At 37.8% G+C, this 22,108-nt stretch overlaps 2 protein-coding genes across 3 annotated transcripts in view; one reads left to right on the top strand and one right to left on the bottom strand.

The window, feature by feature from the left end:
• Positions 1–22,108, top strand: part of ACYP2 (acylphosphatase 2) — a 914,175-nt gene that overhangs the window by 520,259 nt on the left and 371,808 nt on the right. The gene's annotated exons all lie outside the window — the stretch shown is intronic.
• Positions 1–22,108, bottom strand: part of PSME4 (proteasome activator subunit 4) — a 106,477-nt gene that overhangs the window by 61,676 nt on the left and 22,693 nt on the right. The window contains exons 1-10 of one of the 2 annotated variants that reach the window (XM_050753718.1): positions 16,357–18,644; positions 14,266–14,310; positions 11,375–11,524; positions 10,752–10,815; positions 10,063–10,137; positions 8,594–8,716; positions 6,673–6,765; positions 5,774–6,039; positions 1,469–1,655; positions 751–840 (exon numbers count right to left, since the gene is read on the bottom strand). In XM_050753718.1, the coding sequence (XP_050609675.1) occupies positions 751–840; positions 1,469–1,655; positions 5,774–6,039; positions 6,673–6,765; positions 8,594–8,716; positions 10,063–10,137; positions 10,752–10,815; positions 11,375–11,496 (1,020 nt within the window). In that variant the 5' untranslated portion in view covers positions 11,497–11,524; positions 14,266–14,310; positions 16,357–18,644. Of the gene's footprint in view, positions 1–750; positions 841–1,468; positions 1,656–5,773; positions 6,040–6,672; positions 6,766–8,593; positions 8,717–10,062; positions 10,138–10,751; positions 10,816–11,374; positions 11,525–14,265; positions 14,311–16,356; positions 18,645–22,108 lie in introns of those variants that run through there. The other variant, XM_050753717.1, reaches the window with a different exon arrangement.

Here is a 22,108-nt window from a genome sequence, read left to right as displayed (position 1 = left end):
ACTGCACTCCAGCCTGGGCGACATGCTTGCATTAAAGAAGATAGTTCTGGGGGCTGGGTACAGTGGCTCACATTTGCACTCTCAGCATTTTGGGAGGCCAAGGCGGGTAGATTACTTGAGGCCAGGAGTTCGAGACCAGTCTGGCCAACATGGCGAAACCCCGTCTCTACTAAAAATACAAAAAATTAGCCAGGCCTGGTGGTGCGCACCTGTAGTCCTAGCTACTCGGGAGGCTGAGGCAGGAGAATCACTTGAACCAGGAGGTGGAGGTTGCAGTGAGCCGATACCACACCACCGCACTCCAGCCTGGGTGACAGAGCAAGACTCCATGTCAAAAAAAAAAAAAAAAAAAAAAAAGAGAGAGAAGTTCTGAAAAAGCCAGACAGAAATGAAGAAGAAAATCTTCATTAGATGTCAATCCCTTGGACAGATTTATTACTAACCTAAGATGATTGAAAAATAAAATAATCACCATTTTTTGCTTAACAAAACATTGAAAAGTGACATAAAACTGAAATACACCTCCAGATGTCAGAAGTTTATAGAAACGGCCTATTTTTGAGCCACCTCCTATGATGGGTGCTCTGTAGACTCTCTTGCCAATGATGTCCTGGCCCTCCATATGTACCATTCCAGTCACAAAATGGTAATTTTCCTTCCCAAGTTGTTTCTAAACTGTCAAGTGTTACTATGCATATGCAATAATAATTAGAACATCTTCGCCCTTTTATAACCATAAAATACTCTTACTTCTGTGAGGTCATTTCTTTCTTGTAGTACAGATGAACAATCTACTAAAGGCACCAGAGTAGAAAATGTTGCTATGAACTGGAATGTGATCTGTGGAAAGATACAAAGGATTTTCAACATTACATAATTCTAATTCAGAAATACAAGTATACCATGAACTACAATAAATTACCCCAATAAATTATCTTGATCAAAATCCCACAACAGTTTCTCTGGGTATTCCTCATTTAGAATTAAACACTTTAAGAGTCTTCATAATTAACTAGCTGTCAGCTGAGCGCAGTGGCTCACACCTGTAATCCCAGCACTTTGGGAGGCCGATGTGGGTGGATCACTTGAGGTCAGGAGTTCCAGACCAGCCTGGCCAACATGGTGAAACCCTGTCTCTACTAAAAATACAAAAACTAGCCAGGCGTGGTGGCGTGTGCCTGTAATCCCAGCTACACAGGAGGCTGAGGCAGGAAACTCGCTAGAATCCAGGAGGCAGATCGCAGTGCAGTGAGCCGAGATCATGTCACTGCACTCCAGTCAGGGTGACAGAGCAAGACTCCATCTCTACATAAATAAATAAATAACTGTTACTTTAATAATGAAGTTATACAATATTTATTTTCATATTTATATTAGGCTTACGCATAAAGTTCTCCAACCTTTTGTCACTGAGAAGTTACTTTGCCTCCTACCTAAATATAGAGTGTATAATCATCAATATACTCACCATGCATTTACTAAAGTCATTTGGATCCACCCCAGGCAATGCTCTCATCAACAGAGGTAGCATATGTGTAGGACCTTCAGGAAACCATCTGCCTCCTGATACCAAACTGCGGGCTACTCCAATTACACAACTTAAAGTGGCTGTGAGCTGGTGAGGTTCTGTTAATGTCTCTAATGCAGGATACGTTCTACAGTTTGAAAACAGAATTTTTAAAGTCTCCATCACAGATATGCATAATACCATAATACATTAAATATTGTAAATTCATAAACTGTACTTTGACTTAAAGGTTTATAAGTCAGCAAAATACTTAGAGTGAAAATCTGCTATCAAAGTTAACAGAATTACAGTAGCCCCGTTATCTGCAGTTTCCGTAGTTTCAGTTAACAAAGGTTAACCAAGTATTTCAGTGTCCTGAGAACGAGACCATATTCACATAACTTTTATTATATTGAACAACGTATTTTTATAATTGTTCTATTTTATGATTGTTGTTCATCTTTTACTGGGCCTAATTTATAAATTAAACTATCACAGGTATGCATGTATGTGAAAAAAACATGGTATACATAGGGTTCAGTACTATCCATGGTTTCAGGTATACACTGGGGGTCTTCAAACACATCCCTCACCAATAAGGGGAGACATTACTGTACACAAATAAAGGAAAGATACACAGATTATTTATTGCACATGTCCCCAATCCCCTGCTACCTTACCAACTCTTTTCATGCAAATTCCACAGTGAAAAAAGAACACACTGGTAGAAGTCGGGGTGTGGTGGCTCACACCTGTAACACTAGCACTTTGGGAGGCCAAGGCAGGCAGATCACCTGAGGTCAGGAGTTTGAGACCAGCCTGGCCAACATGGTGAAACCCTGTCTCTATATGAATACAAAAATTAGTGGGGTGTGGTGGCGCATGCCTGTAATCCAAGCTACCCCGGTGGCTGAGGCAGGACAATCGCTTGAACCTGGGAGGTGGAGGTTGCAGTGAGCCAAGATTATGCCATTGCACTCCAGCCTGGGCGACAGAGCAAGACTCTGTCTCAAAAAAACCCCTAAAGAACATCAACTGGTAGATACTGCTTTATTTCAGCTGTCCTAATCTATATTATACTAATCTAATGGTCAGTCAGTGGAATAACAAGTTACAAATACTCCACAGTTTCTTTCCCCTAACCACCCCCAACCCTGGAGCCAGGGTCTTACTCTGCCCCAGGCTGGAGTGCAGTGGTGTGATCATAGCTCACTGCAGCCTCCACATCACCCAGATCAGGTAACCCTCCCACTTTGGCTTCTCAAGTAGCTGGGACTACGGGCACACGTTACCACTCCCGGCTAATTTTTGTATTTTTTTTTTGTAGAGACAGGGTTCTGCCATGTTGCCCAGGCTGGTTTCAAATTCCTGAGTTCAAGCAATCCATCTTCCTCAGACTTCCAAAGTCCCGGGACTACAGGCGTAAGCCAGACTAGTCACTTACTATTATTTTTTTTAATGGAGAAAACATACCAAACTCTTTAACAGAAGCTTTCTTGGAGATGTAAAACTAAGCGTCTAAAATTTTTTTCCTACATTTTTAGTTTTCAAAAAAGTTTTGCTTTAATTAAAAATAAAATCTTTGGCCAGCCATGGTGGCTCACACCTGTAATCCCAGCATTTTGGGAGGCCAAGACAGGTGGACTGCTTGAGGTCAGGAGTTCAAGATCAGCCTGACCAACATGGTAAAACGCCATCTCTACTAAAAATACAAAAATTAGCTGGGCATGGTGGCAGGCACCTGTAAATCCCAGCTACTCGGGAGGCTGAGGCAGGAGAATCGCTTGAACCCGAGAGGTGGAGGTTGCAGTGAGCTGAGATCATGTCACTACACTCCAGCCTGGGTGACAGAGTGAGAGTCTGTCTCAAAATAAATAAATAAAAGAATAAAAATTTAAAAAGGTCATGCCACTTCAAAGCAGCACAAAATTACAATTGAAAGTCTCAAAAAATGTCATTGTATTGTCAATTTGGTTTATTATTTATCTTGGCCAAGCATTCAATATCACTTAATATGCTGGTATTAAATTTGTCCAAAATTTTAGGACTAAAGAAAAATGGGTCTATTTATTTATAAGCTTTGTTCTTTCTACTAAGAATTTAGCTCACTATTCATAATTAATCAGCTGAAAATCACAAAACAAAGGGGAAGTAAAGAAACATTGAAAACTGCCAGGCGCGGTGGCTCACGCCTGTAATCCCAGCACTTTGGGAGGCCGATGCGGGCGGATCACAAGGTCAGGAGATCGAGACCATTCTGGTTAACACCGTGAAGCCCCCTCTCTACTAAAAATACAAAAAATCAGCCGGGTGTGGTGGTGGGCGCCTGTAGTCCCAGCTTCTCAGGAGGCTGAGGCAGAAGAATGGCGTGAACCTGGGAGGCGGAGCTTGTAGTGAGCCGGGATAGCGCCACCGCACTCCATCCAGCCTGGGCAACAAAGCGAGACTTTGTCCCAAAAAAAGAGAGAAAGAAACATCAAAAACACTCCAAACTTCAAAATTTTAGCTAAGCAAAAAGATGAAGTCCCACCTCTCCAGGGAGCATCAGGGAACCTGCCATTAACTGTTAGCTTCTGCTACTCTGTGGAGGCCAAGAAGCAAAGAATACGGGGATTGAAGACAGACAGGAAACTGCCTATCTTCCCCCACTCCATTTCCTAATTAAGTTCTATATGCTGGAAGAGTTTCAATGCCCCAAGATGTGTATGTAAAAATAAGGTACGTTGGGAAAATGAAGTGCTGTCTAACTTGAATATTTATGGCAATGAGGGCGGGTAAGGCAGCATAAACAGCTGAAAATTATAGATAATGGAGGCCCATTTTGGTTAAGACCTTGAACATGGTACTCTTCCCCCCCAAGTAAATATGACCAATACTTATTCTGTCTCAACAATAAGACAGGAAATAGGCTATAGTTTGAATTCTGCCACTAGGGACCTTGGACAAATTTTTATGGAACTCAATGGATAGATCCTTCTAGGTTCTAAAAACTAACATTCCTCCTCTATATTTGACAAAAACATTTAGAGAGAGATCATAAAGCTTAAGTTCAGCCAGTAGAGGAAGCAGAGGTACAACAGAAAGCTTAAGTAATTTACTCTTGAACAAATTACTTTAAAAATTGCTCTCAAAAAATTAAGAGTAGGTCGGACGCAGTGGCTCACACCTGCAATCCCAGCACTTTGGGAGGCCAAGGAGAGTGGATCACCTAAGGTCAGGAATTCCAGACCAGCCTGGCCAACATGGTGAAACCCTGTCTCTACTAAAAATACAAAAATTAGCTGGGTGTGGTGGCGGGCGCCTGTGATCCCAGCTACTCAGGAGGCTTAGGCAGGGGAAATCCTTGAACCCGGAAGGCAGAGGCTGCAGTGAGCCAAGATTTGCACTCCAGCCTGGGGGACTAATGCAAAATTCCATCTCAAAAAAAAAAAAAAAAGTAGCTGTCTCTCTCTTTGTAAGTACATCACGCCTATTCTGTGACAGTGGCTAGGTAAGTAAAGAGTTTTCCTTACCATTTCAACACACAAACCAAAATGAATAAAATAAAATTTACTCTGTAAAAACAACACACCTGATATAATACATGAAAATAACAAATACAATTTTCTTCTCTATCACTGATTCTAAGAAAGAAATCCAAAAACCACTTTCACTACCATGTTCTCAATCCTTAGTGACACTCAACATTTTGATCTTAAAAAAAAGGCCAGATCGGGCCGGGCGCGGTGGCTCAAGCCTGTAATCCCAGCACTTTGGGAGGCCGAGACGGGTGGATCACGAGGTCAGGAGATCGAGACCATCCTGGCTAACCCGGTGAAACCCCGTCTCTACTAAAAAATACAAAAAACTAGCCGGGCGAGGTGGCGGGCGCCTGTAATCCCAGCTACTCGGGAGGCTGAGGCAGGAGAATGGCGTAAACCCGGGAGGCGGAGCTTGCAGTGAGCTGAGATCCGGCCACTGCATTCCAGCCTGGGCGACAGAGCGAGACTCCGTCTCAAAAAAAAAAAAAAAAAAAAAAAAAAAAAAGGCCAGATCTTAATTCATAAGCACAAAATTTTGGTAACTAAAATGTGTGAATAACCCAAAAGATGTGTTACCCATTTCATTTCAATTTTTTTCTTTCCAATAAACCTTTATCAAGTTACCAATCATTACATTAAAATGTCCTGCTTCTCCTCTAAGAAGCCACAGAGGAGAAAAGAGAATCAAGCTGAGCAGACCAAAAGAAAAACCTAGCTATGGCTCAGACTCCCACTCACCACTTACCTTTCAAGTACAGGGGGTATTACTAATTCAGGTCTCATGAGTGCAAGATTCTGCAAAGCCTGGGCTGCTTCTAAACTACCAGTTTTGCTAAACATAGCCAAGAGGACAGGCTGAATAATGCATTGTACAAAGTCTGTAACATCTTGATCAGTAAGCTTGTGGCTATCAGGCACAGGAGTTAACCAAGAGGGTTTCTTGTATCTTTCACGATGCAATCTTCTAACAATACTGTTTGGCAGCCGCTGAAGTAGTTTCATTAACTTGTTCTGGGGACACAGAAGCAACAAGTTCTAAGTAGGGTCTACTTTCCCACATAGATATTCATGGTTGCTCTCTAGCTTCTTGAGAAAAGATTTTTAAAATAACAGTTCTTATTATCTTATTACAAAGAATTGCACAGCATAACTAGACAGAATTAAAAGTTACCAATTAATTATTCCTAATTATTATTATTCCTTTTATTCCTATTATTTATTCCTATTATCATAAATTCCTATTATTCCTAATAATTAATGAAAATGAGTTTCAAATTCCAGTCTAAAAAAATTGCTAGCACATAAATTTTCCATTACATGAAAGCCATTTTAACTGGCCAACTTAAAAAAACAACAAAAACAGGTAACAAGATAAAACTGAAAAGATGGTTCCATGCTTCTAAGCCATTTTTGTTACCATTTTTTTGCAAAACTGAGGCATGTTGTCAACAGTTACCACACCGATATTGTCTTATTTAATTTATATGCTCTACAACACAGTAATTTAATTTAAATGTAAGCATTTACATATAGCTAAGGCTATGAAGGACAGAAAATGTATTATAGGTCACACAATAGGCAATAGTCAAGGATGACTATATCTTTAAAATTCCAAGCCCTATAATGCAAAATGAAGTTACTCACCAGCCAGCGCCCATTATTTGAAGGATGGTAAAAAGATGTGATGCTGTTAAACAAACCAGCTAAGTGTTTTTGCACTAGCTTACTTGGTCCACCCTGTCCAGATAAAAAAGTAAAAATGTCAGTACCCATATCATACTATAAAAACAGAGGTCAACAGGCCCAAGCCTATATGTAAATCACTAATGCAGTTTATAGTCAACTTGATGACAAAAATCAATTCTACCTTTAAATAAGAGTCAAAAACAATTCCCTGATGAACTTCATGCAAATCAACTCAAAATATTCTACTACAAATAAGGGCAGCTTACTTGAACCAACATAAAAAACTAAAAAAATACCTGTCAACTTGGGATAGCAAACAGTGTATTTTACTGTTCTGTAGCAAATAACCTGGATACTAAAATTTATCACTAAGATTATCATCTTAAAATTACCAAGAATGCTAACATCAGGCATAAAAAACCTGATGTAAGGCTGAGGCAGGCAGGTCACTTGAGGTCAGGAGTTCGAGACCAGCCTTGCCAGCACAGGGAAACCCTGTCTCTACTAAAAATACAAAAATTAGCCAGGCCTGGTGGCAGGTGCCTGTAGTCCCAAATACTTGGGAAGCTGTGGCAGGAGAATCGCTTGAACCCAGAAGGTGGAGGTTGCAGTGAGCCGAGATTACCCCACTGCTCTCCAGCCTGGGCGATAGAGCAAGACTCTGTCTCAAAAAAAAAAAATAGGGCTTCCCTCTGTTGCCCAGGGTGCAGTGCAGTGGCACAAACACGGCTCACTGCAGCCCTCAATCTCCTAGGCTCAAGCGATCCTCCCACCTCAGCCTGCTGAGGAGCTAGTACCACAGGCACGTGGTATCATGCCCATGCTTACTTTTACTTTACTTTTGTTTTTTTTGTACAGGGTCTCGCCATGTTGTCCAGGCTGGTCTCAAACTCCTGGGCTCAAGCTATCCTCCCATCTTGGCTTCCCAAAGTGCTAGGATTACAGGCGTGAGCCATGGCACTTGGCCATATTTTCACACTTAACACAAAATGAAGCTGCCAGTGAGAACTGTGTGAGAAAGCAGAGCAAAACTCATTCAAACAATAACTAATACTAATCACTATCCAATTCTGTAGCCCCCAAAAATCCAGTGTCAACTCACTGCATATGTAAGATAGTAAACATCCTTCAGTGTTTGCTCCTACCAATTAAGAAAAATGAGATTTTTCTGTTTAACAATAAAATGGCAAAAACAAAGGGGGCTTAAATTTGTTTTTCTTACAATGAAATTTAAGAAGTAAACTTTTACATTAAAAAAATTGGCTTTTCCACAGAAACAAGCTAATGTGTAAAATGGAATACGAAGAAATAGTTGCAGAAGCAATATATGAATGATAAGCTAGAAAATTATAATAGAAAGTTATCCTAATATTATTTGAAAGATGACACTGAAATCTAAGCTTGTGAATATGTCTTCACTTTCCTTTAATGATGTCAACAAAATAATCCTTCACATCTCTCCCTTCACAAAGATTACTTTGTTAGTAAGCTTTATGTTCAATATAATGTTTCATGTGAACATTAGCAGTGAGTAAGTAATGGAGTCTAAGCACACGCAAATCCCGAGTTGTAATCCTACCTTGGGAAAGTCTTTTGGGTTACAAGTCTGGTTCCCGGACAGTAAAAATGTGAGACACTGCAAATCCCTCAAAACTCTAATTTAGGACTCTACTTATAATGTCTATTGGTTAGGGAGATTTCAAAATGGTACCACTATATTCTGGATTTGATAAACATGAGCTTGCGACATCAGAAAATATCCAAGAATCACGTCACCAACCAAGCCACTGTTATCAACTTCTGTGACTATCCAGAATTTTTATAAAGTTAACACGAAATAGGAGTAAACTATAGAAAACAAATATAATGTATTACAAACCATCATGGCGGTGATCCATATTACAGCATGTCCAATATCATAAGCATTTGTTAAAAATCTTGGGACTAACACTTGACTGCTTCCCACTGGGAGGTTCAAGCTTCTCAGAATTCTTGTAAATATCTTTTAAAAGAAAAAACAATAATTAAGGATATTTGCAGGTATCAAAATAATTCTTTAGTAAGTGCTGTATATTAGTGTTACTGAAGATATTCTCATTTTATCACAAGGGTTTTTAAGTGAAATTACATAGTATTTGGTAACTTGCTTTACTCTTTAAAAATTACATATAAATATCAACAGATGTGCTGTATGACACTCTGAGGTCACAGGCACAAGGACATAAAGCAGTTGTGTCCATGCATCCAAAGAACAGACAAAATGTGATTATTTATGGCTAAATATAAAAAGGCAAAAACACACATACTGTGACTAAACATGAAATATTTTGACTCCTTTCTTGTCCCAAATGCACGAATAGTTTTTCCTAAGCTCCTATTCCATGTCAAGCATGCACAACAGCACCAACCTAAATGCAAGTATCTTCTAGCAGATTGCTTTCCCTTTCAAAATTTTAATGGTGATTTGATTTTTCCCTAAGAATTTGTATTTTAGTCAATCACTTAACAACTATATTATAATAAAATTAAATTTATATTCCAAATCTATCATTACCAATAGGTAGGGGCCCAAAGGTGAGGAGAAACGATTTCTCTTCCTCAATTAGTTTCTAATGGCCAAACAAGAGAGGAAGACATCACAAGCAAAAGCAAACAGAGCATTTGCATTCAGCTGCTCCCCAGCTTTGCTCTAATGTAAGTGTGTGCATCAGAATCACCCAGCCCTACTGCAGCTCCACAGGTTATTCTACTGCAGGTGAAATAATACTGAAGATACACCTGGAATATCTAGCTTTATTTACTATAGGAAAATATATAATGTGACCTAAAAAGTGGGCAACACTGCAGAGGAGCAACCAAATACGATACACAAAATGCATTGGAAGGTACAAATGTACGATGCTCTTGATAATATACTTAGTACTTTCCAAATTACTTTTGATACTCATAGTTCATATCCTGCATAAGAAAACACATTTATGATACCTTCATGTGGTCTAATTACCTTTAGAAAAGGTAACTGGACCCAGCCCTGTAAATCATTTGTATATGTGTTTACTAATGATCAAAGAAAATTTTATGTGCCACTTGGAATTGGCATAGAAAAAACCTTTCTCCTTTATAACACAGAATTGTTGTCGGCGCTATTGTATTTATGTTCAAAATGTTCTTTTTTTTCCCCAGACAGAGTCTAGTTCTGTCACCCAGGCTGGAGTGCAGTAGTGCGATCTTGGCTCACTGCAACCTCAATCTCCTGGGTTCAAGCGATTCTCCTGCCTCAGCCTCCTGAGCAGCTGGGATTACAGGTGCATACCATCATGACTGGCTTTCCCCCAAAATGTTAATTACCTTTGGTACATATGGATCCCAATCTATGTACCCTATATTATCTGTAGCCAATCGAGCAAAGAGATTTACTAGTTGCTGAAAGTAAACAAAAAGGACAAAGTTAATACATTTGTTGTTGTTGTTAAGTGTCATAGTCACACCCCTCCTCCATTTGTTCTTTTCAGCAATCATTAGTGCAATCAATTTAAATAGTTTATGACTTAGTTTTTTTTTTTTTAAAAAAAACCTCCAAATGTAAATTGATTCACGTCACACATTTAAAATCAGCTGCAGGTAAAATGCTCCTAAAAAGTAAAATGACAAAGCACCATCCACAATGAATATAGAAAAGTTGAATCCAACAAATATGCTGAAAATATCCACTATACGTCCAGCACCATGACAGTACAGGTACCAAAGAAAACAAACAACAGGATCTTACATTTCATGCATTTTACAATACATGTGTATACTCCTAAATACTGATAAAACCAAAATAAATGTATACTTTTGTTAGAATACAACAAATAAAATAATATAAAATTGAGAAGGAACTGATCATAACAGGGCTAACAGCCAATCCTAAGGAACTTCAAGTTACTTACCAAATGATCTATTAATATTTTTCTCCAAATTTAAAAAGTATGGGGGGGGGTGGGGAAAGAAAAGAAAAGAAAAACAAAACTATAGGGGAAAAAAGGTATACTTACCCCCTCCCACTGTGGGAGATTTTGCACCGAAACCCAAAGGCCAATTAATTCATCAAACCAAAGTCTAAAAAAGAAAAATGTTGTTATGAATAGCAAGTGACTTTAAAGTAGTTCAATGCCAGGTATCCTTTGTATTTTTTATAATCTATTGTTACTGATAACTACATAACTAGAAAAAAATAATACTGAAGTTATAAACTTAATAAAATAATGGAGTTTTTGTCTGAATATTCCTTTCATGATTTAAGAAATCTGATCTCACAAATTAAACTTCTGCTTCATTACTAAGTACTGTCCATTCTTATTTAACAATTGCTTTCAATTTTCTACTTCCTTTTCCCTGACTTTCTCCTTTTATCTGTTTTCCTTTTATTACCCCTTCTGGCAATTCTTTCTTTCTCTTAATTTCTTAAATTAAAGCCCTCATCTTATTTGGGTGTCATCTCTTTACTTTCAATCTTATAACCGTTTTAGCCTTAACACACTTCAAGTATAATAAACTTGAAGTACAATAATGGCTGAGTTTGCAAAAACGATTTTTCTACTTGTTATTGCTTTACTAGTTTCTATATGTGTATTTCCTGCTGTATTTTTAGAATTTGTCAAGATATGCATATACTTACTTAAAACCTTTATGATGAAGTTCTGGAGGAAGGGAGGTAGGAAGAAATATTTCAAAGTAAGTGATGGCCTTTTGCATGGTTACATCAAAAGGGCACATTAAAGGTCGCCATTCTTCTAGCATCTCAGCTGTGGCATCTGCTGGAAAATACCTAATAAAAAAAGAAGGTTTTCATGTATCTGATTATTGGCTAAAAGCTCTACAACAGCAATATATATAACTTACCAAAAGGCCGGGAGAGGAGGAGAATATATATCATAGGATGTAACACAGTATACAAATGTCCAAACTAACACACATTTTCACAATACTAAAATAAATTCCCCATTTGGGCGAGGTGTTCATGCCTGTAGTTCCAGAACTTTGGGAAGCCAAGGTCGATGGATCACCTGAGCCCAGGAGTTCAAGACCGGCTTGGGCAAAATGGCAAAACTCAGTCTTTACAAAAAATTAGCCAGACATGATGGCAGCACACACCTGTAGTCCCAGCTACTCAGAAAACTGGGGTTGGGAGATCACTAGAGCCCAGGAGATAGAGGCTGCAGTGAGCCAAGACTGCACCATTGCGCTCCAGCCTGGGCAAGAGTGAGACTCGTCTCAAAAAAATAAATAAATAAAATAAAATAAAATAAAATTCTCCATTATACTTGGCATAAAGTAAATTCTCCTCTTGTCTAAGGGAATTTTTCCAAACACTATAAAGTTGACAAAACTCAGATAAAATATGAGTCACTCAAGTAACCTACAAAAGTAAACAGGGTTTTTGTTTTACTTCCTTTGTGCTATGTAACAGCAATTGAAAAAAAATCCTGTCATAAAGAATCTAGCCTAAATAGGAAAAGGATTACCAGTAGATGAGAAAGAGAACATCAGCCCAGCAATCTCTAGGCACGTTGAATAAACCATTGACCTTCCTTGGAACACAGAGTCCTCCCCTATACAAGAGGACTAGATGATCTGGTCTACAGGCTGTGATATTCCATAACTGTAGGAAACGGGCAGGAGTGACCCTGGAGTAGATTTACAAAATTAAAATCCAAAGTGTGCGTATATACACAAAACAAAGGTAAATAAAGAGGATACATGTATAACGGCTAAATACATCTTAACAGGCATTTTTCTTTTTTCTAAAGACAGAGTCTTACTATGTTGCCTAGGCTGGACCCAAACTCTTAAACTGAAGTGATCCTCCCACCTCAGCCTCCCAAGTAGCTGGTACTACAGGAGAGCACCACCGCATCCAGCCTTAAGAGCTTTAAAATACAAACAGCATATGAAAAATTCTGATTCTTTCCAAATAAGTTGGAAAACTTTTTCAAATAGACTTATAGGCTTGGCCCACACATCGTATTATTAATCCTATGATATCTTCATATACTTGTGTTAATTAAAATAATACTGCAATCTTCTATGTGAAAAATAAGATTATATTTCTAAGAATACTTCTGTTGAGTTCACAAAGCATTTATGTGTCAGGTCCTTGTGTAACAGATTGGAATTTTAAAAAAACCAAAAACAAACTATGCTCCACCTTCAAAGATCTCACATATCAAGGATCAATTCCCCTTAATAAGTTTTCTGAGTCAACTGTTAACACTGTAATCCAAAATGAAAACTTGGAGTTCTATGAATTACCTATGAGCCAGTAAGTATTGAAGTGATAATCTAGTTTCCAGTGAGGAAACACAGGCCAAGAGGGTAACTGCCTCACATAAAATGACACTGTTCATTGGTGCTTATGACTCAGGGTGAATCTTACGTCGCTTGAGAGACAGATATCTCATACTCCGCAAATACATTTGCCCAACATTGAGTAATACAGAAGGTCAGCAATAAATATCTGGTTTATTAAATATGTATTTAAGATGAATATTACAAGCATATAATACATGGCTTTTCATCAAAAAGGATTCACTGATTCCATACCATCTAAACAGTCTTAGAATAACTTGATAACAACAAAAAAAAGTTCAAGTACATAAAATTGAGCTTTAATTAAAATTAAAGATAATCGGCCGGGCACGGTGGCTCACGCCTGTAATCCCAGCACTTTGGGAGACCAAGGCGGGTGGATCACGAGGTCAGGAGATCGAGACCATCCTGGTTAACACGGTGAAACCCCGTCTCTACTAAAAATACAAAAAATTAGCCGGGCGAGGTGGCGGGCGCCTTTAGTCCCAGCTACTCAGGAGACTGGGGCAGGAGAATGGTGTGAACCTGGGAGGCGGAGCTTGCAGTGACCCCAGATCACGCCACTGCACTCCAGCCTGGGCGACAGAGCGAGACTCCGTCTCAAAAAAAAAAAAAAAATTAAAGATAACCAAAAAAATTAAAATTAAATTTTATTCACATTTATCTTTAATCATATGAATACAGGATAACTGGCAGGGAGTGGTGGCTCACGCCTATAATCCCAATGTTTTGGGATGCCAAGGTGGGAGGACTCCTTGAGGCCAGGGGTTCAAGACCAGCCTGGGCAACACAGCAAGGTCCCACTCTCTACAAAAAATATTGAAATAAAAAGAAAAGAATATGGGATATTTAAATATTCTACAGAACATAGTTGACAAAAAAAGTTATGAACCACCTTATTGGCATTACTCATTTTTTATCTGAATAACAACAATACTCTAGGAAATGCTTCCAAATAAAGACGATTTTATGTAAAATACGGTATTCTTACTTTACAATGGATGACTTTAAAATTTCTAAATTTCTAAATGAAATCTGAGAAGTTCAGTTCACAAACTGGAAATGGTATGTTGTGCTCAGTGACTAACATCACAATGTCAGGAACGATTTATACTTTTCATTTCCTCTTCAAACCATACTAAAGATGTGGAAAAGCCCACAGAAACAACAAGAGGCTTTATAAATTGAGAAGCTACTTACGGTCGGCAGCTTTTCACGAGTGTTTTGAGAATATTTTCTACAGAACTGGGGGGGGAAAGCCATTTGATAATTAGATTGGTATATTTTAAGAACACATCTAATTCAATTAATAAATACCTCTGAGATAAGCTCATACATTCAGATATTATTTGTTTATATGTAATAACTAAGCCTTCCCTTTCATACAGACACACCTGCAAGGATTCACTACTTAAACTCCCTAATCTACTCTTTCCTTTGCCCTCATTTCGTTGTCTCTGGTATGAACTAAAGGGAAAAAATGTTACACTGGGAAAAGAACAAATTGTTTTCAGTCTTTACAAGGTAGGCAGCAATGACCATACACCATACTTATCAACACAGTGGCTTAACACTTCAAATAATTTTTACTAAAATACTTTTACATCAAAACACAAGCAGCAGACAGACCAAAATCTGGGTGTTTCCATCAGAAATTAGCTTTCACAACCAATTCATGAGTTCGATAACCCTCCAAGGCACTTCACGGCCAGCAACAATTATCAAAAAGAACAATAGCATCTCTTTGAGCAGATACTTATAAAGTTAGTCCAGTAACATTAAAAATTATAACTTACTTTACAACGTGTAGTTGCCTCAAGTGAATACAGGAGACCAACATAAAAATGTATGTATGAATTTATAATCAACATTTCTTTTTTAATAAAAAGGCCAACGTGTACTGGTTTAAACACATGACCAGAATGGAATATTTAAATATTTACTAGATCATAGTCAAGCAGTCAAATGCAAACAAACAATACAAACAATGGAGCACTAGGTAATTTTGAGCTGGAATTTAAAAATACATGTGTGACTACTTACAGTATGATATGTACAAGTAAAAATAAAATTCCCAAATCTCAAAAAAATGTATATATACATATATGGGAAAGGAGTAACTTTCAGGCAATGTCTCCACCTGATACTTTCTTATTAAGCTTTCTGAAATTCTTAAGTCCAGAAGTCTACCCAACTTCTCTGAAAGTTTAGGAACTAATCTGCAAAGAAATTCCAAGGAGTAACAGAAAGCAAACTCATCAAAAATAATCAATATATTATATAACCAAGAAAGGAAAACTATAATCTCATTACTTGGAGCAGTAGAAATCCTCTTTAATTTCAAAACTACTCAGAGAAAAATTAACTGAAGAGGCAACTAGGTTACAACTCACGAGATGACTTCTAAAATTAAAAAAAAAAAGTACATGGCCAAAGGGCCATCAATAAGCACTGTCTCTGGTCATGAGAGGGAGGTTCTTCTTTTTCTTATAAAAAGGCTAAGCAATTCAAAAACACAGTTCAGAGAACATTTAAGTTTGCCCAGCAAAAAAAAAAAAACAGGGCAAACTTCTATCCAACCATGTTTAAAGCTCCCTGAAGACCACGGCTGTGATTTTTATTTCTGGGCATTTCCAAAGTGCTTATAAAAAGGCCATCTGCTCACATATATTTATGCTTTTCTGTCTATTGATTTATAATAATAAACATTTTATATCAGAGTAACAAAAAGGACAGATCTTGGGTCTTCTTTTAGTTTAGATCGAAGAATCCCATTTAGCAACAAAGTATAGAATTAACAGCTAAGTAAGAGTCATCTAGTTTTAAACTAAATTGCTCAATTTAAATGCAGATTTTTAAAAGGTAATTCTAAAATTGTAAACTGTTTATCCATGAAAATGAGCATAAGATCCACAATTCTATCAGTCCTAATGTTCGTGTTCTCATTAACATTACATTTATTTTATTGGTTCTGCGCTACACAGAAAACCTGCTGTTTTCACTTAGGACCTTTGCTATACCAACATACTTTCGCATGTCATAAATGATTCTAGAAAGCAAGTCATAAAAGGCTGCAAAGCTACATGTTTTCTCCGGTTCCCTTCACGCTTCAGAAGAATAGGAAGTTAATTATAACACTTGATAGAGTCACTTCACTTATTAGAGGATTAGGGTATGTGGGAATGCAATTTAGTTACTCGAAATAAAGTCAATTTCAACCCCTTCTTATACATAAGGCCTGTACCATTGGATTTATGATGTTTATCCAGAAAAGGGTACAATCTCTCTAACCTGTGATATCTGTATAGTGACCTTTTGTGATTCTTGTAATCTCTCAAGATGAAAGGAACAATGTTTCTGTTTAAAAATAAAATAAAAGGTTAAGGCTAGATGCTACTAGACTACATTTCACTAATTTTTAGAGGGAGTGAATAATCACTAAATACTTTCCAACTGTTGGAAATGTATAATATTAAAGTGATAACAATTCAAAACACTTTTTTCTTTTTTTTAAATCAAAAGGGATCTACAGAGTGACTAAGCTTTGGATGGGTTTTCTTATACCCTTTCCTCTTTAAAAAGATACGTTAGGTTGAAAAATATATGTTAGGTTGAAAAAGAAAGCCACAGTAGAGCATATAATGGTTTACAGTTTGGGCTTAGAGTCAGACGGATCTGAATTTGAGTATCAGTTCTGCTACTTCCTAGTTGTATTATAGCTGTTTTCTTATCAATATGAGCAATAATACCTACCTCTCATAAAGCTGTTACAAAAATAAATTAGATAATGTATAGAATGCAGGTATATGGCCCAGAATTAAGGATAATAAATGTTATCTATTATTTCATACTTAGCCATAATAAATTGTATCCTCAATTTCCTTAAAAATTAAAATTTTGTGCTTATTTTGCTCTTACATTGATTCTACTGCCTCTGAGTAGCTACTAATTTATGACTTCAGGAAATCACAACAAAATAGGAAACTCCTCCCCAACTGCCACCCTATTATTAAGGGTAGAAAGTGAGTCCTTGTCCCAGTTCTTAAGCTCTTGTTCCAGTTTCAACCAATGATTCTGTGTGAATTTTCCTCTCTGGACCTTGATTTCCTTATGATGCCATTAATAAAGTAAATGTTAAATATTAGCAGATAAGCCTGAGGAAAACCAATAGTCTTAGCCTCCAGTTACTGAGACAGTGAACTCATATAAACTTGGAGGTTTATGCCTCCTGCCTCCTTGGCCTTATCAGGACAATATTCACTTCTAAACCAGGGAAAAGTATAGCAAATGAAATACTGAAGATGAGAGTAAACTAGACTGCTCATAGCCAGAAGTACTTGCAGCTTCACTTGACAGTTCTTGAACTAAAATTTAACTTCAGAATAATATTTGCTTTTTCATAAATGAACTGGTTAACTGTAACGATGGACTATTCTGTATATCTGACTTCATCCCTTCATAATTTAATGGTAACTGCTTATACAGTATTTGTTTTTCTTAAACCTGTGCCAAACACTCATCTAGTTTTACTTGCCTTCTCTAAATCCAAACAAATCCACCGTTAGACATTATCCATCTCATATCTAATCTTCAAAATCTAATATTGCTCACTTAAACTAGTAAGTAGTCATTTTTCATAGCCACTTCACTCAAAATTAGGGCCAAGATAATTTCACCATAAAGAAAGGTATAAATAGGCCAGGTGCGGTGGCTCACACCTGTGGTCAGGTGTTCAAGACCAGCCTGGCCAACATGATGAAACCCCATCTCTACTACAAATACAAAAAATTAGCTGGATTTGGTGGTGCACACCTGTAATCCCAGCTACTCAGGAGGCTGAGGCAGGAAAATCACTTGAACCTGGGAGGCAGAGGTTGCAGTGAGCCCAGATTGTGCCACTGCACCCCAGCCTGGGCAACAAGAGCAAAAAAAACTCCATCTCAAAAAAAAAAAAAAAGTATAAATAGTAAGTACAACATTATCCTTACTGATGTGCATTAGCATTGACTTTTCATTAAAATTACTTTTAAAAAGTATACCTTTATGGCAAGTGTTAAGAAATTGTAATAACTCTTACCACTCACATAAAAAGAGCATGCATAATTGTTTTAAATGACAATAAGCCTGATCAACTTGAACTTGAACTATTTTTTAAATTTGCTTTTAAAAGATCAGTTTTTAAAGAAAGAACATTGTAGCACAGAAACAACTTTTGTGAGAAACACTATCCAAAACATTAATAAAATCTGGTAAAAAAAATTTTTTTTTGAGATGGGAGTCTGGCTCTGTCGCCCAGGCTGGAGTACAGTGGGATGATCTTAGCTCAACGCAGCCTCTGCCTCCCGGGTTCCAGCGATTCTCCCGCCTCAGCCTCCTGGGTAGCTGGGATTACAGGCATGCGCCATCACACTAGGCTAATTTTTGTATTTTTAGTAGAGATGGGGTTTCACCATGTTGGCCAGGCTGGTCTTGAACTCCCGACCTCAGGTGATCCATCTACCTCAGCCTCCCAAAGTGCTAGGATTACAGGCGTGAGCCACCATACCCAGCCGAATTTTGCTAAAATTTTAAATTTCCAAATAAAAGAATATTTTTAAAAATAAATAGGATGGTCTTCAAATACATTAAAAAATAATTGTAAATACCATATTAATAATCATGGTTTACAACCATAAAATCTTTTAAATTTCAACAGGTTTTAGGATAAATTCTTCTCATCATTTGATTATCATATTAAATTTTGTAGCTAGAGATCATCCATGAGCTGCTGGTGGTAATTTAAACTCCTAAGTATGGCCACATGTGCCAAGAAACCCCAAACAGAGGTCTGGAAAATGTCGTTTCCATGTGGTGAGTGTGGGGAGCTGAGGACAAAGGATTTAACTGTATCTTAAAGAGCACCAATTCAAATAGCTCTTTAATGACTCAATAGAGAAACAAATGCCATAAACAAATACCAGAAAAAGAAAATATCAAATTTCTCCAGAGGCAGATTAATATGAAAAAAATGAAAATATAATACTATATGATACCCTTAGAACAATACATGTAAAAGAGAATAGATACTTTTAAAAATAAATTTTAAAAAGTAGTAAACAAGTTATGTAGGCCCAAGCTACTCATGATGCAAATATGAAAACCTTTATAACCACCCACAAAAACCAAATTAGTGGTAATAATACTAAATAAATGTATACACATAGCAATTGAAATATGAATTGTTTGTGCCCATTTGTAAAAGCGATCTATGCATAATTCTCCCACATTTTGTGAGGAGCAACACCATTAGTGTGTTGCCTATGATATAACTTGCAATATGCTAGTCAAAGTAAGTGTATGGGATATTGTTTTATAAAATAAAACCATGTCCATAAGATTCAAAAGCTTCATTTATAAAGTAAATAATAATTCTTATATCACTAACAATTAGTTCACACTCATCTCCTTTCCAGTTTTACTTCTTCTATTGCATAAAAAACACTACCAATTCTTTCTCCAGTAAAAAGTAGACTGAGATGGGGATAAAGAGACTAAAAAGGGTCTTTTGCCCTAGAGGCAAAAAGACAGACAGAAAGCTAGGAGGAGGAAGTAAGGAAGAAAAGAAAAGAGGGAAACAAGGATACAAAAAGGGATGGAGAGAGGATGGAAAAGGTAAAGAGGAAGGGAAGAGAGGGAAGTTGATAATCTTTGCTTCAAACAATAGAACTAGCTTTTAAAATCATGTTGAAATACATGCCACCACCCTAAGCAGCAATTTCAATAAGGACAAAAACATAAGGCACATAAGTTTAAAATTTGAAAGACAGTTAACAAATTAAGCAATCTTTCACTTTTGATTATAAAAATAGCATTCTAAAAATAGTATGAACACATGTAGTCAGCCGACAAAACTGTTTCAAAATGTGGCAGAATATATCTAAGATGAAAAAATTCAAAATTGTCACAGTGTAGGTAATGAGTATAGGTAGGTTATATGATTTATAAATTTTATTTTAGAATAATTACAATTACAAAATGAAATGCTGAGTCTGTTAAGAGTTGAGAGTCAGTGCCGTGTTTCAGTCACAACGTGTCTTCAAAAGATCAAGAATAGTCATGGTAAAACTTTTAAGGACAAGGATGATGTGACACTTTAGGAAGAGACATGGTAAACATAATCAATAAGCACTGACTGACCAATATTAATAGAAAATTTCCAGACAAACAGCTCTTATCACTGAAGAGGAAAGCCATGGATATTTATTAATGACCACACAGGACTTTAAAAGCAGCATGTGCCTTTGCAAAGGTAGACCTTTAAGGCAGGAAAGTAGGACGCTTGGTTATAAAGCAGCGAATAAGAGGGCATACTAAAGAACAGGGTATCACTGAAGAAACTGCCTTATCTCCTCCTTTCATTTACAAAATACTTTCAGAAGCAGCCAAAATTATCAGCAAGAAAAACCTCAGAAAGATAACTGATCTGAACACAGTTCAAAGGTCCCTGAGATCTATGAAATGGTGAGGCCTGTCTATGGCCATTAACACCCTGAATGTGCCCAATCTCATCTGAAATGGTGAAGCCAGTAAGAAATTCCCTGACCTCTCATTTAAAGAAGACTCAGTCAAACCAGTATAGATCACGGTCCCTGTGGCAAAAATAACACCCAAAAGGAATCTTTACAAACAAAGCTTTTGTATTCAATTCTGAGTTTTCTTAATAAATATTGGGGCTGGGTGTAGTGGCTCAAGCCTGTAATCCCAGCACTTTGGGAGGCCAAAGCAGGAGGATCTCCTGAGCCCAGGAGTTCAAGACTAACCTGGGCAACACAGTGAGACCCCGTCTCTACAAATAAAAAGTTTTAAAAATTAGCCGGGCATGGTGGCACATGCCTGTGGTCCCAGCTTCTCAGGAGGCTGAGGCGGGAAGACTGCTTGAGCCCAGGAGGTCAAGGCTGTGGTGATGCAAGATCTTGCCACTGCACTCCAGCCTGGGCAACAGAGCAACCCTGAAAAAGGAAGGAAGGAAGGAATGTAGAGAGGAAGGGAGGGAGGGAAGAAAACATAACAAATACTGGTAAAAACATACTTGCACAATGTACTACTCTATTTCATGATAAAATTTGCATTTTTATGGTTGAAATGAGTTTCCTTGTTTTAACACATGAAACTTGCAAGAAATAAATGACTTCTAACCACTTTACTTGTCCCAAACTGTCCAAAAACCAATTAGGACCTAAGTTGAAGATCATGTTTTACCTCCTCCATTTACACCATTTCACATTTGCCATCTGCACTCATTTTCAAAAAATTCTATGGTAAGGGACAAAGACGGTTGACCTAAGTAAAGGCTGAGGGCTAATCATAGATTACATGAATTTAACAAGAAATAATGAAATAATGTAGACATGCCTAAGACTGAGAGAGAAAACCGCAGAAGTCTTTAAAGACTTAATTTACAAAAAAGAAAAAGGAAATTAATACAGGCATAGAGAATGGTGCTCTTCAAGAAATAAGTACACAGGCCGGGCGCCGTGGCTCACGCCTATAAACCCAGCGCTTTGGGAGGCCGAGGCGGGCGGATCACAAGGTCAGGAGAGCGACACCATCTTGGCTAACATGGTGAAACCCTGTCTCTACTAAAAATACAAAAAAATTAGCCGGGCGTGGTAGCGGATGCCTGTAGTCCCAGCTGTGCGGGAGGCTGAGGCAGGAGAACGGCGTGAACGTGGGAGGCGGAGCTTGCAGTGAGCCGAGATCACAGCACTGCACTCCAGCCTGAGCGACAGAGCGAGACTCTGTCTCAAAAAATAAAAGAAAAAGAAAAAGAAATGAGTATATATGACAAATGACTCTAGACAATGAGAAAAAACAGCTAGCTATTAAAACCTGAATAGGCGGTAGGGCGCAGTGGCTCATGCCTGAAATCCCAGCACTTTGGGAGGCCGAGGTGGGCGGATCACGAGGTCAGGAGATTGAGACCATCCTGGCTAACACGGTCAAACCCCTCTCTACTAAAAATACAAAAACAATTAGCTGGGCGTGGTGGTGGGCTCCTGTAGTC

Source organism: Macaca thibetana, chromosome 13, assembly GCF_024542745.1.
Source record: "Macaca thibetana thibetana isolate TM-01 chromosome 13, ASM2454274v1, whole genome shotgun sequence".
Taxonomy (NCBI): Eukaryota; Metazoa; Chordata; class Mammalia; order Primates; family Cercopithecidae; genus Macaca; species Macaca thibetana.
This window is presented reverse-complemented; position numbering and strand designations above follow the sequence as displayed.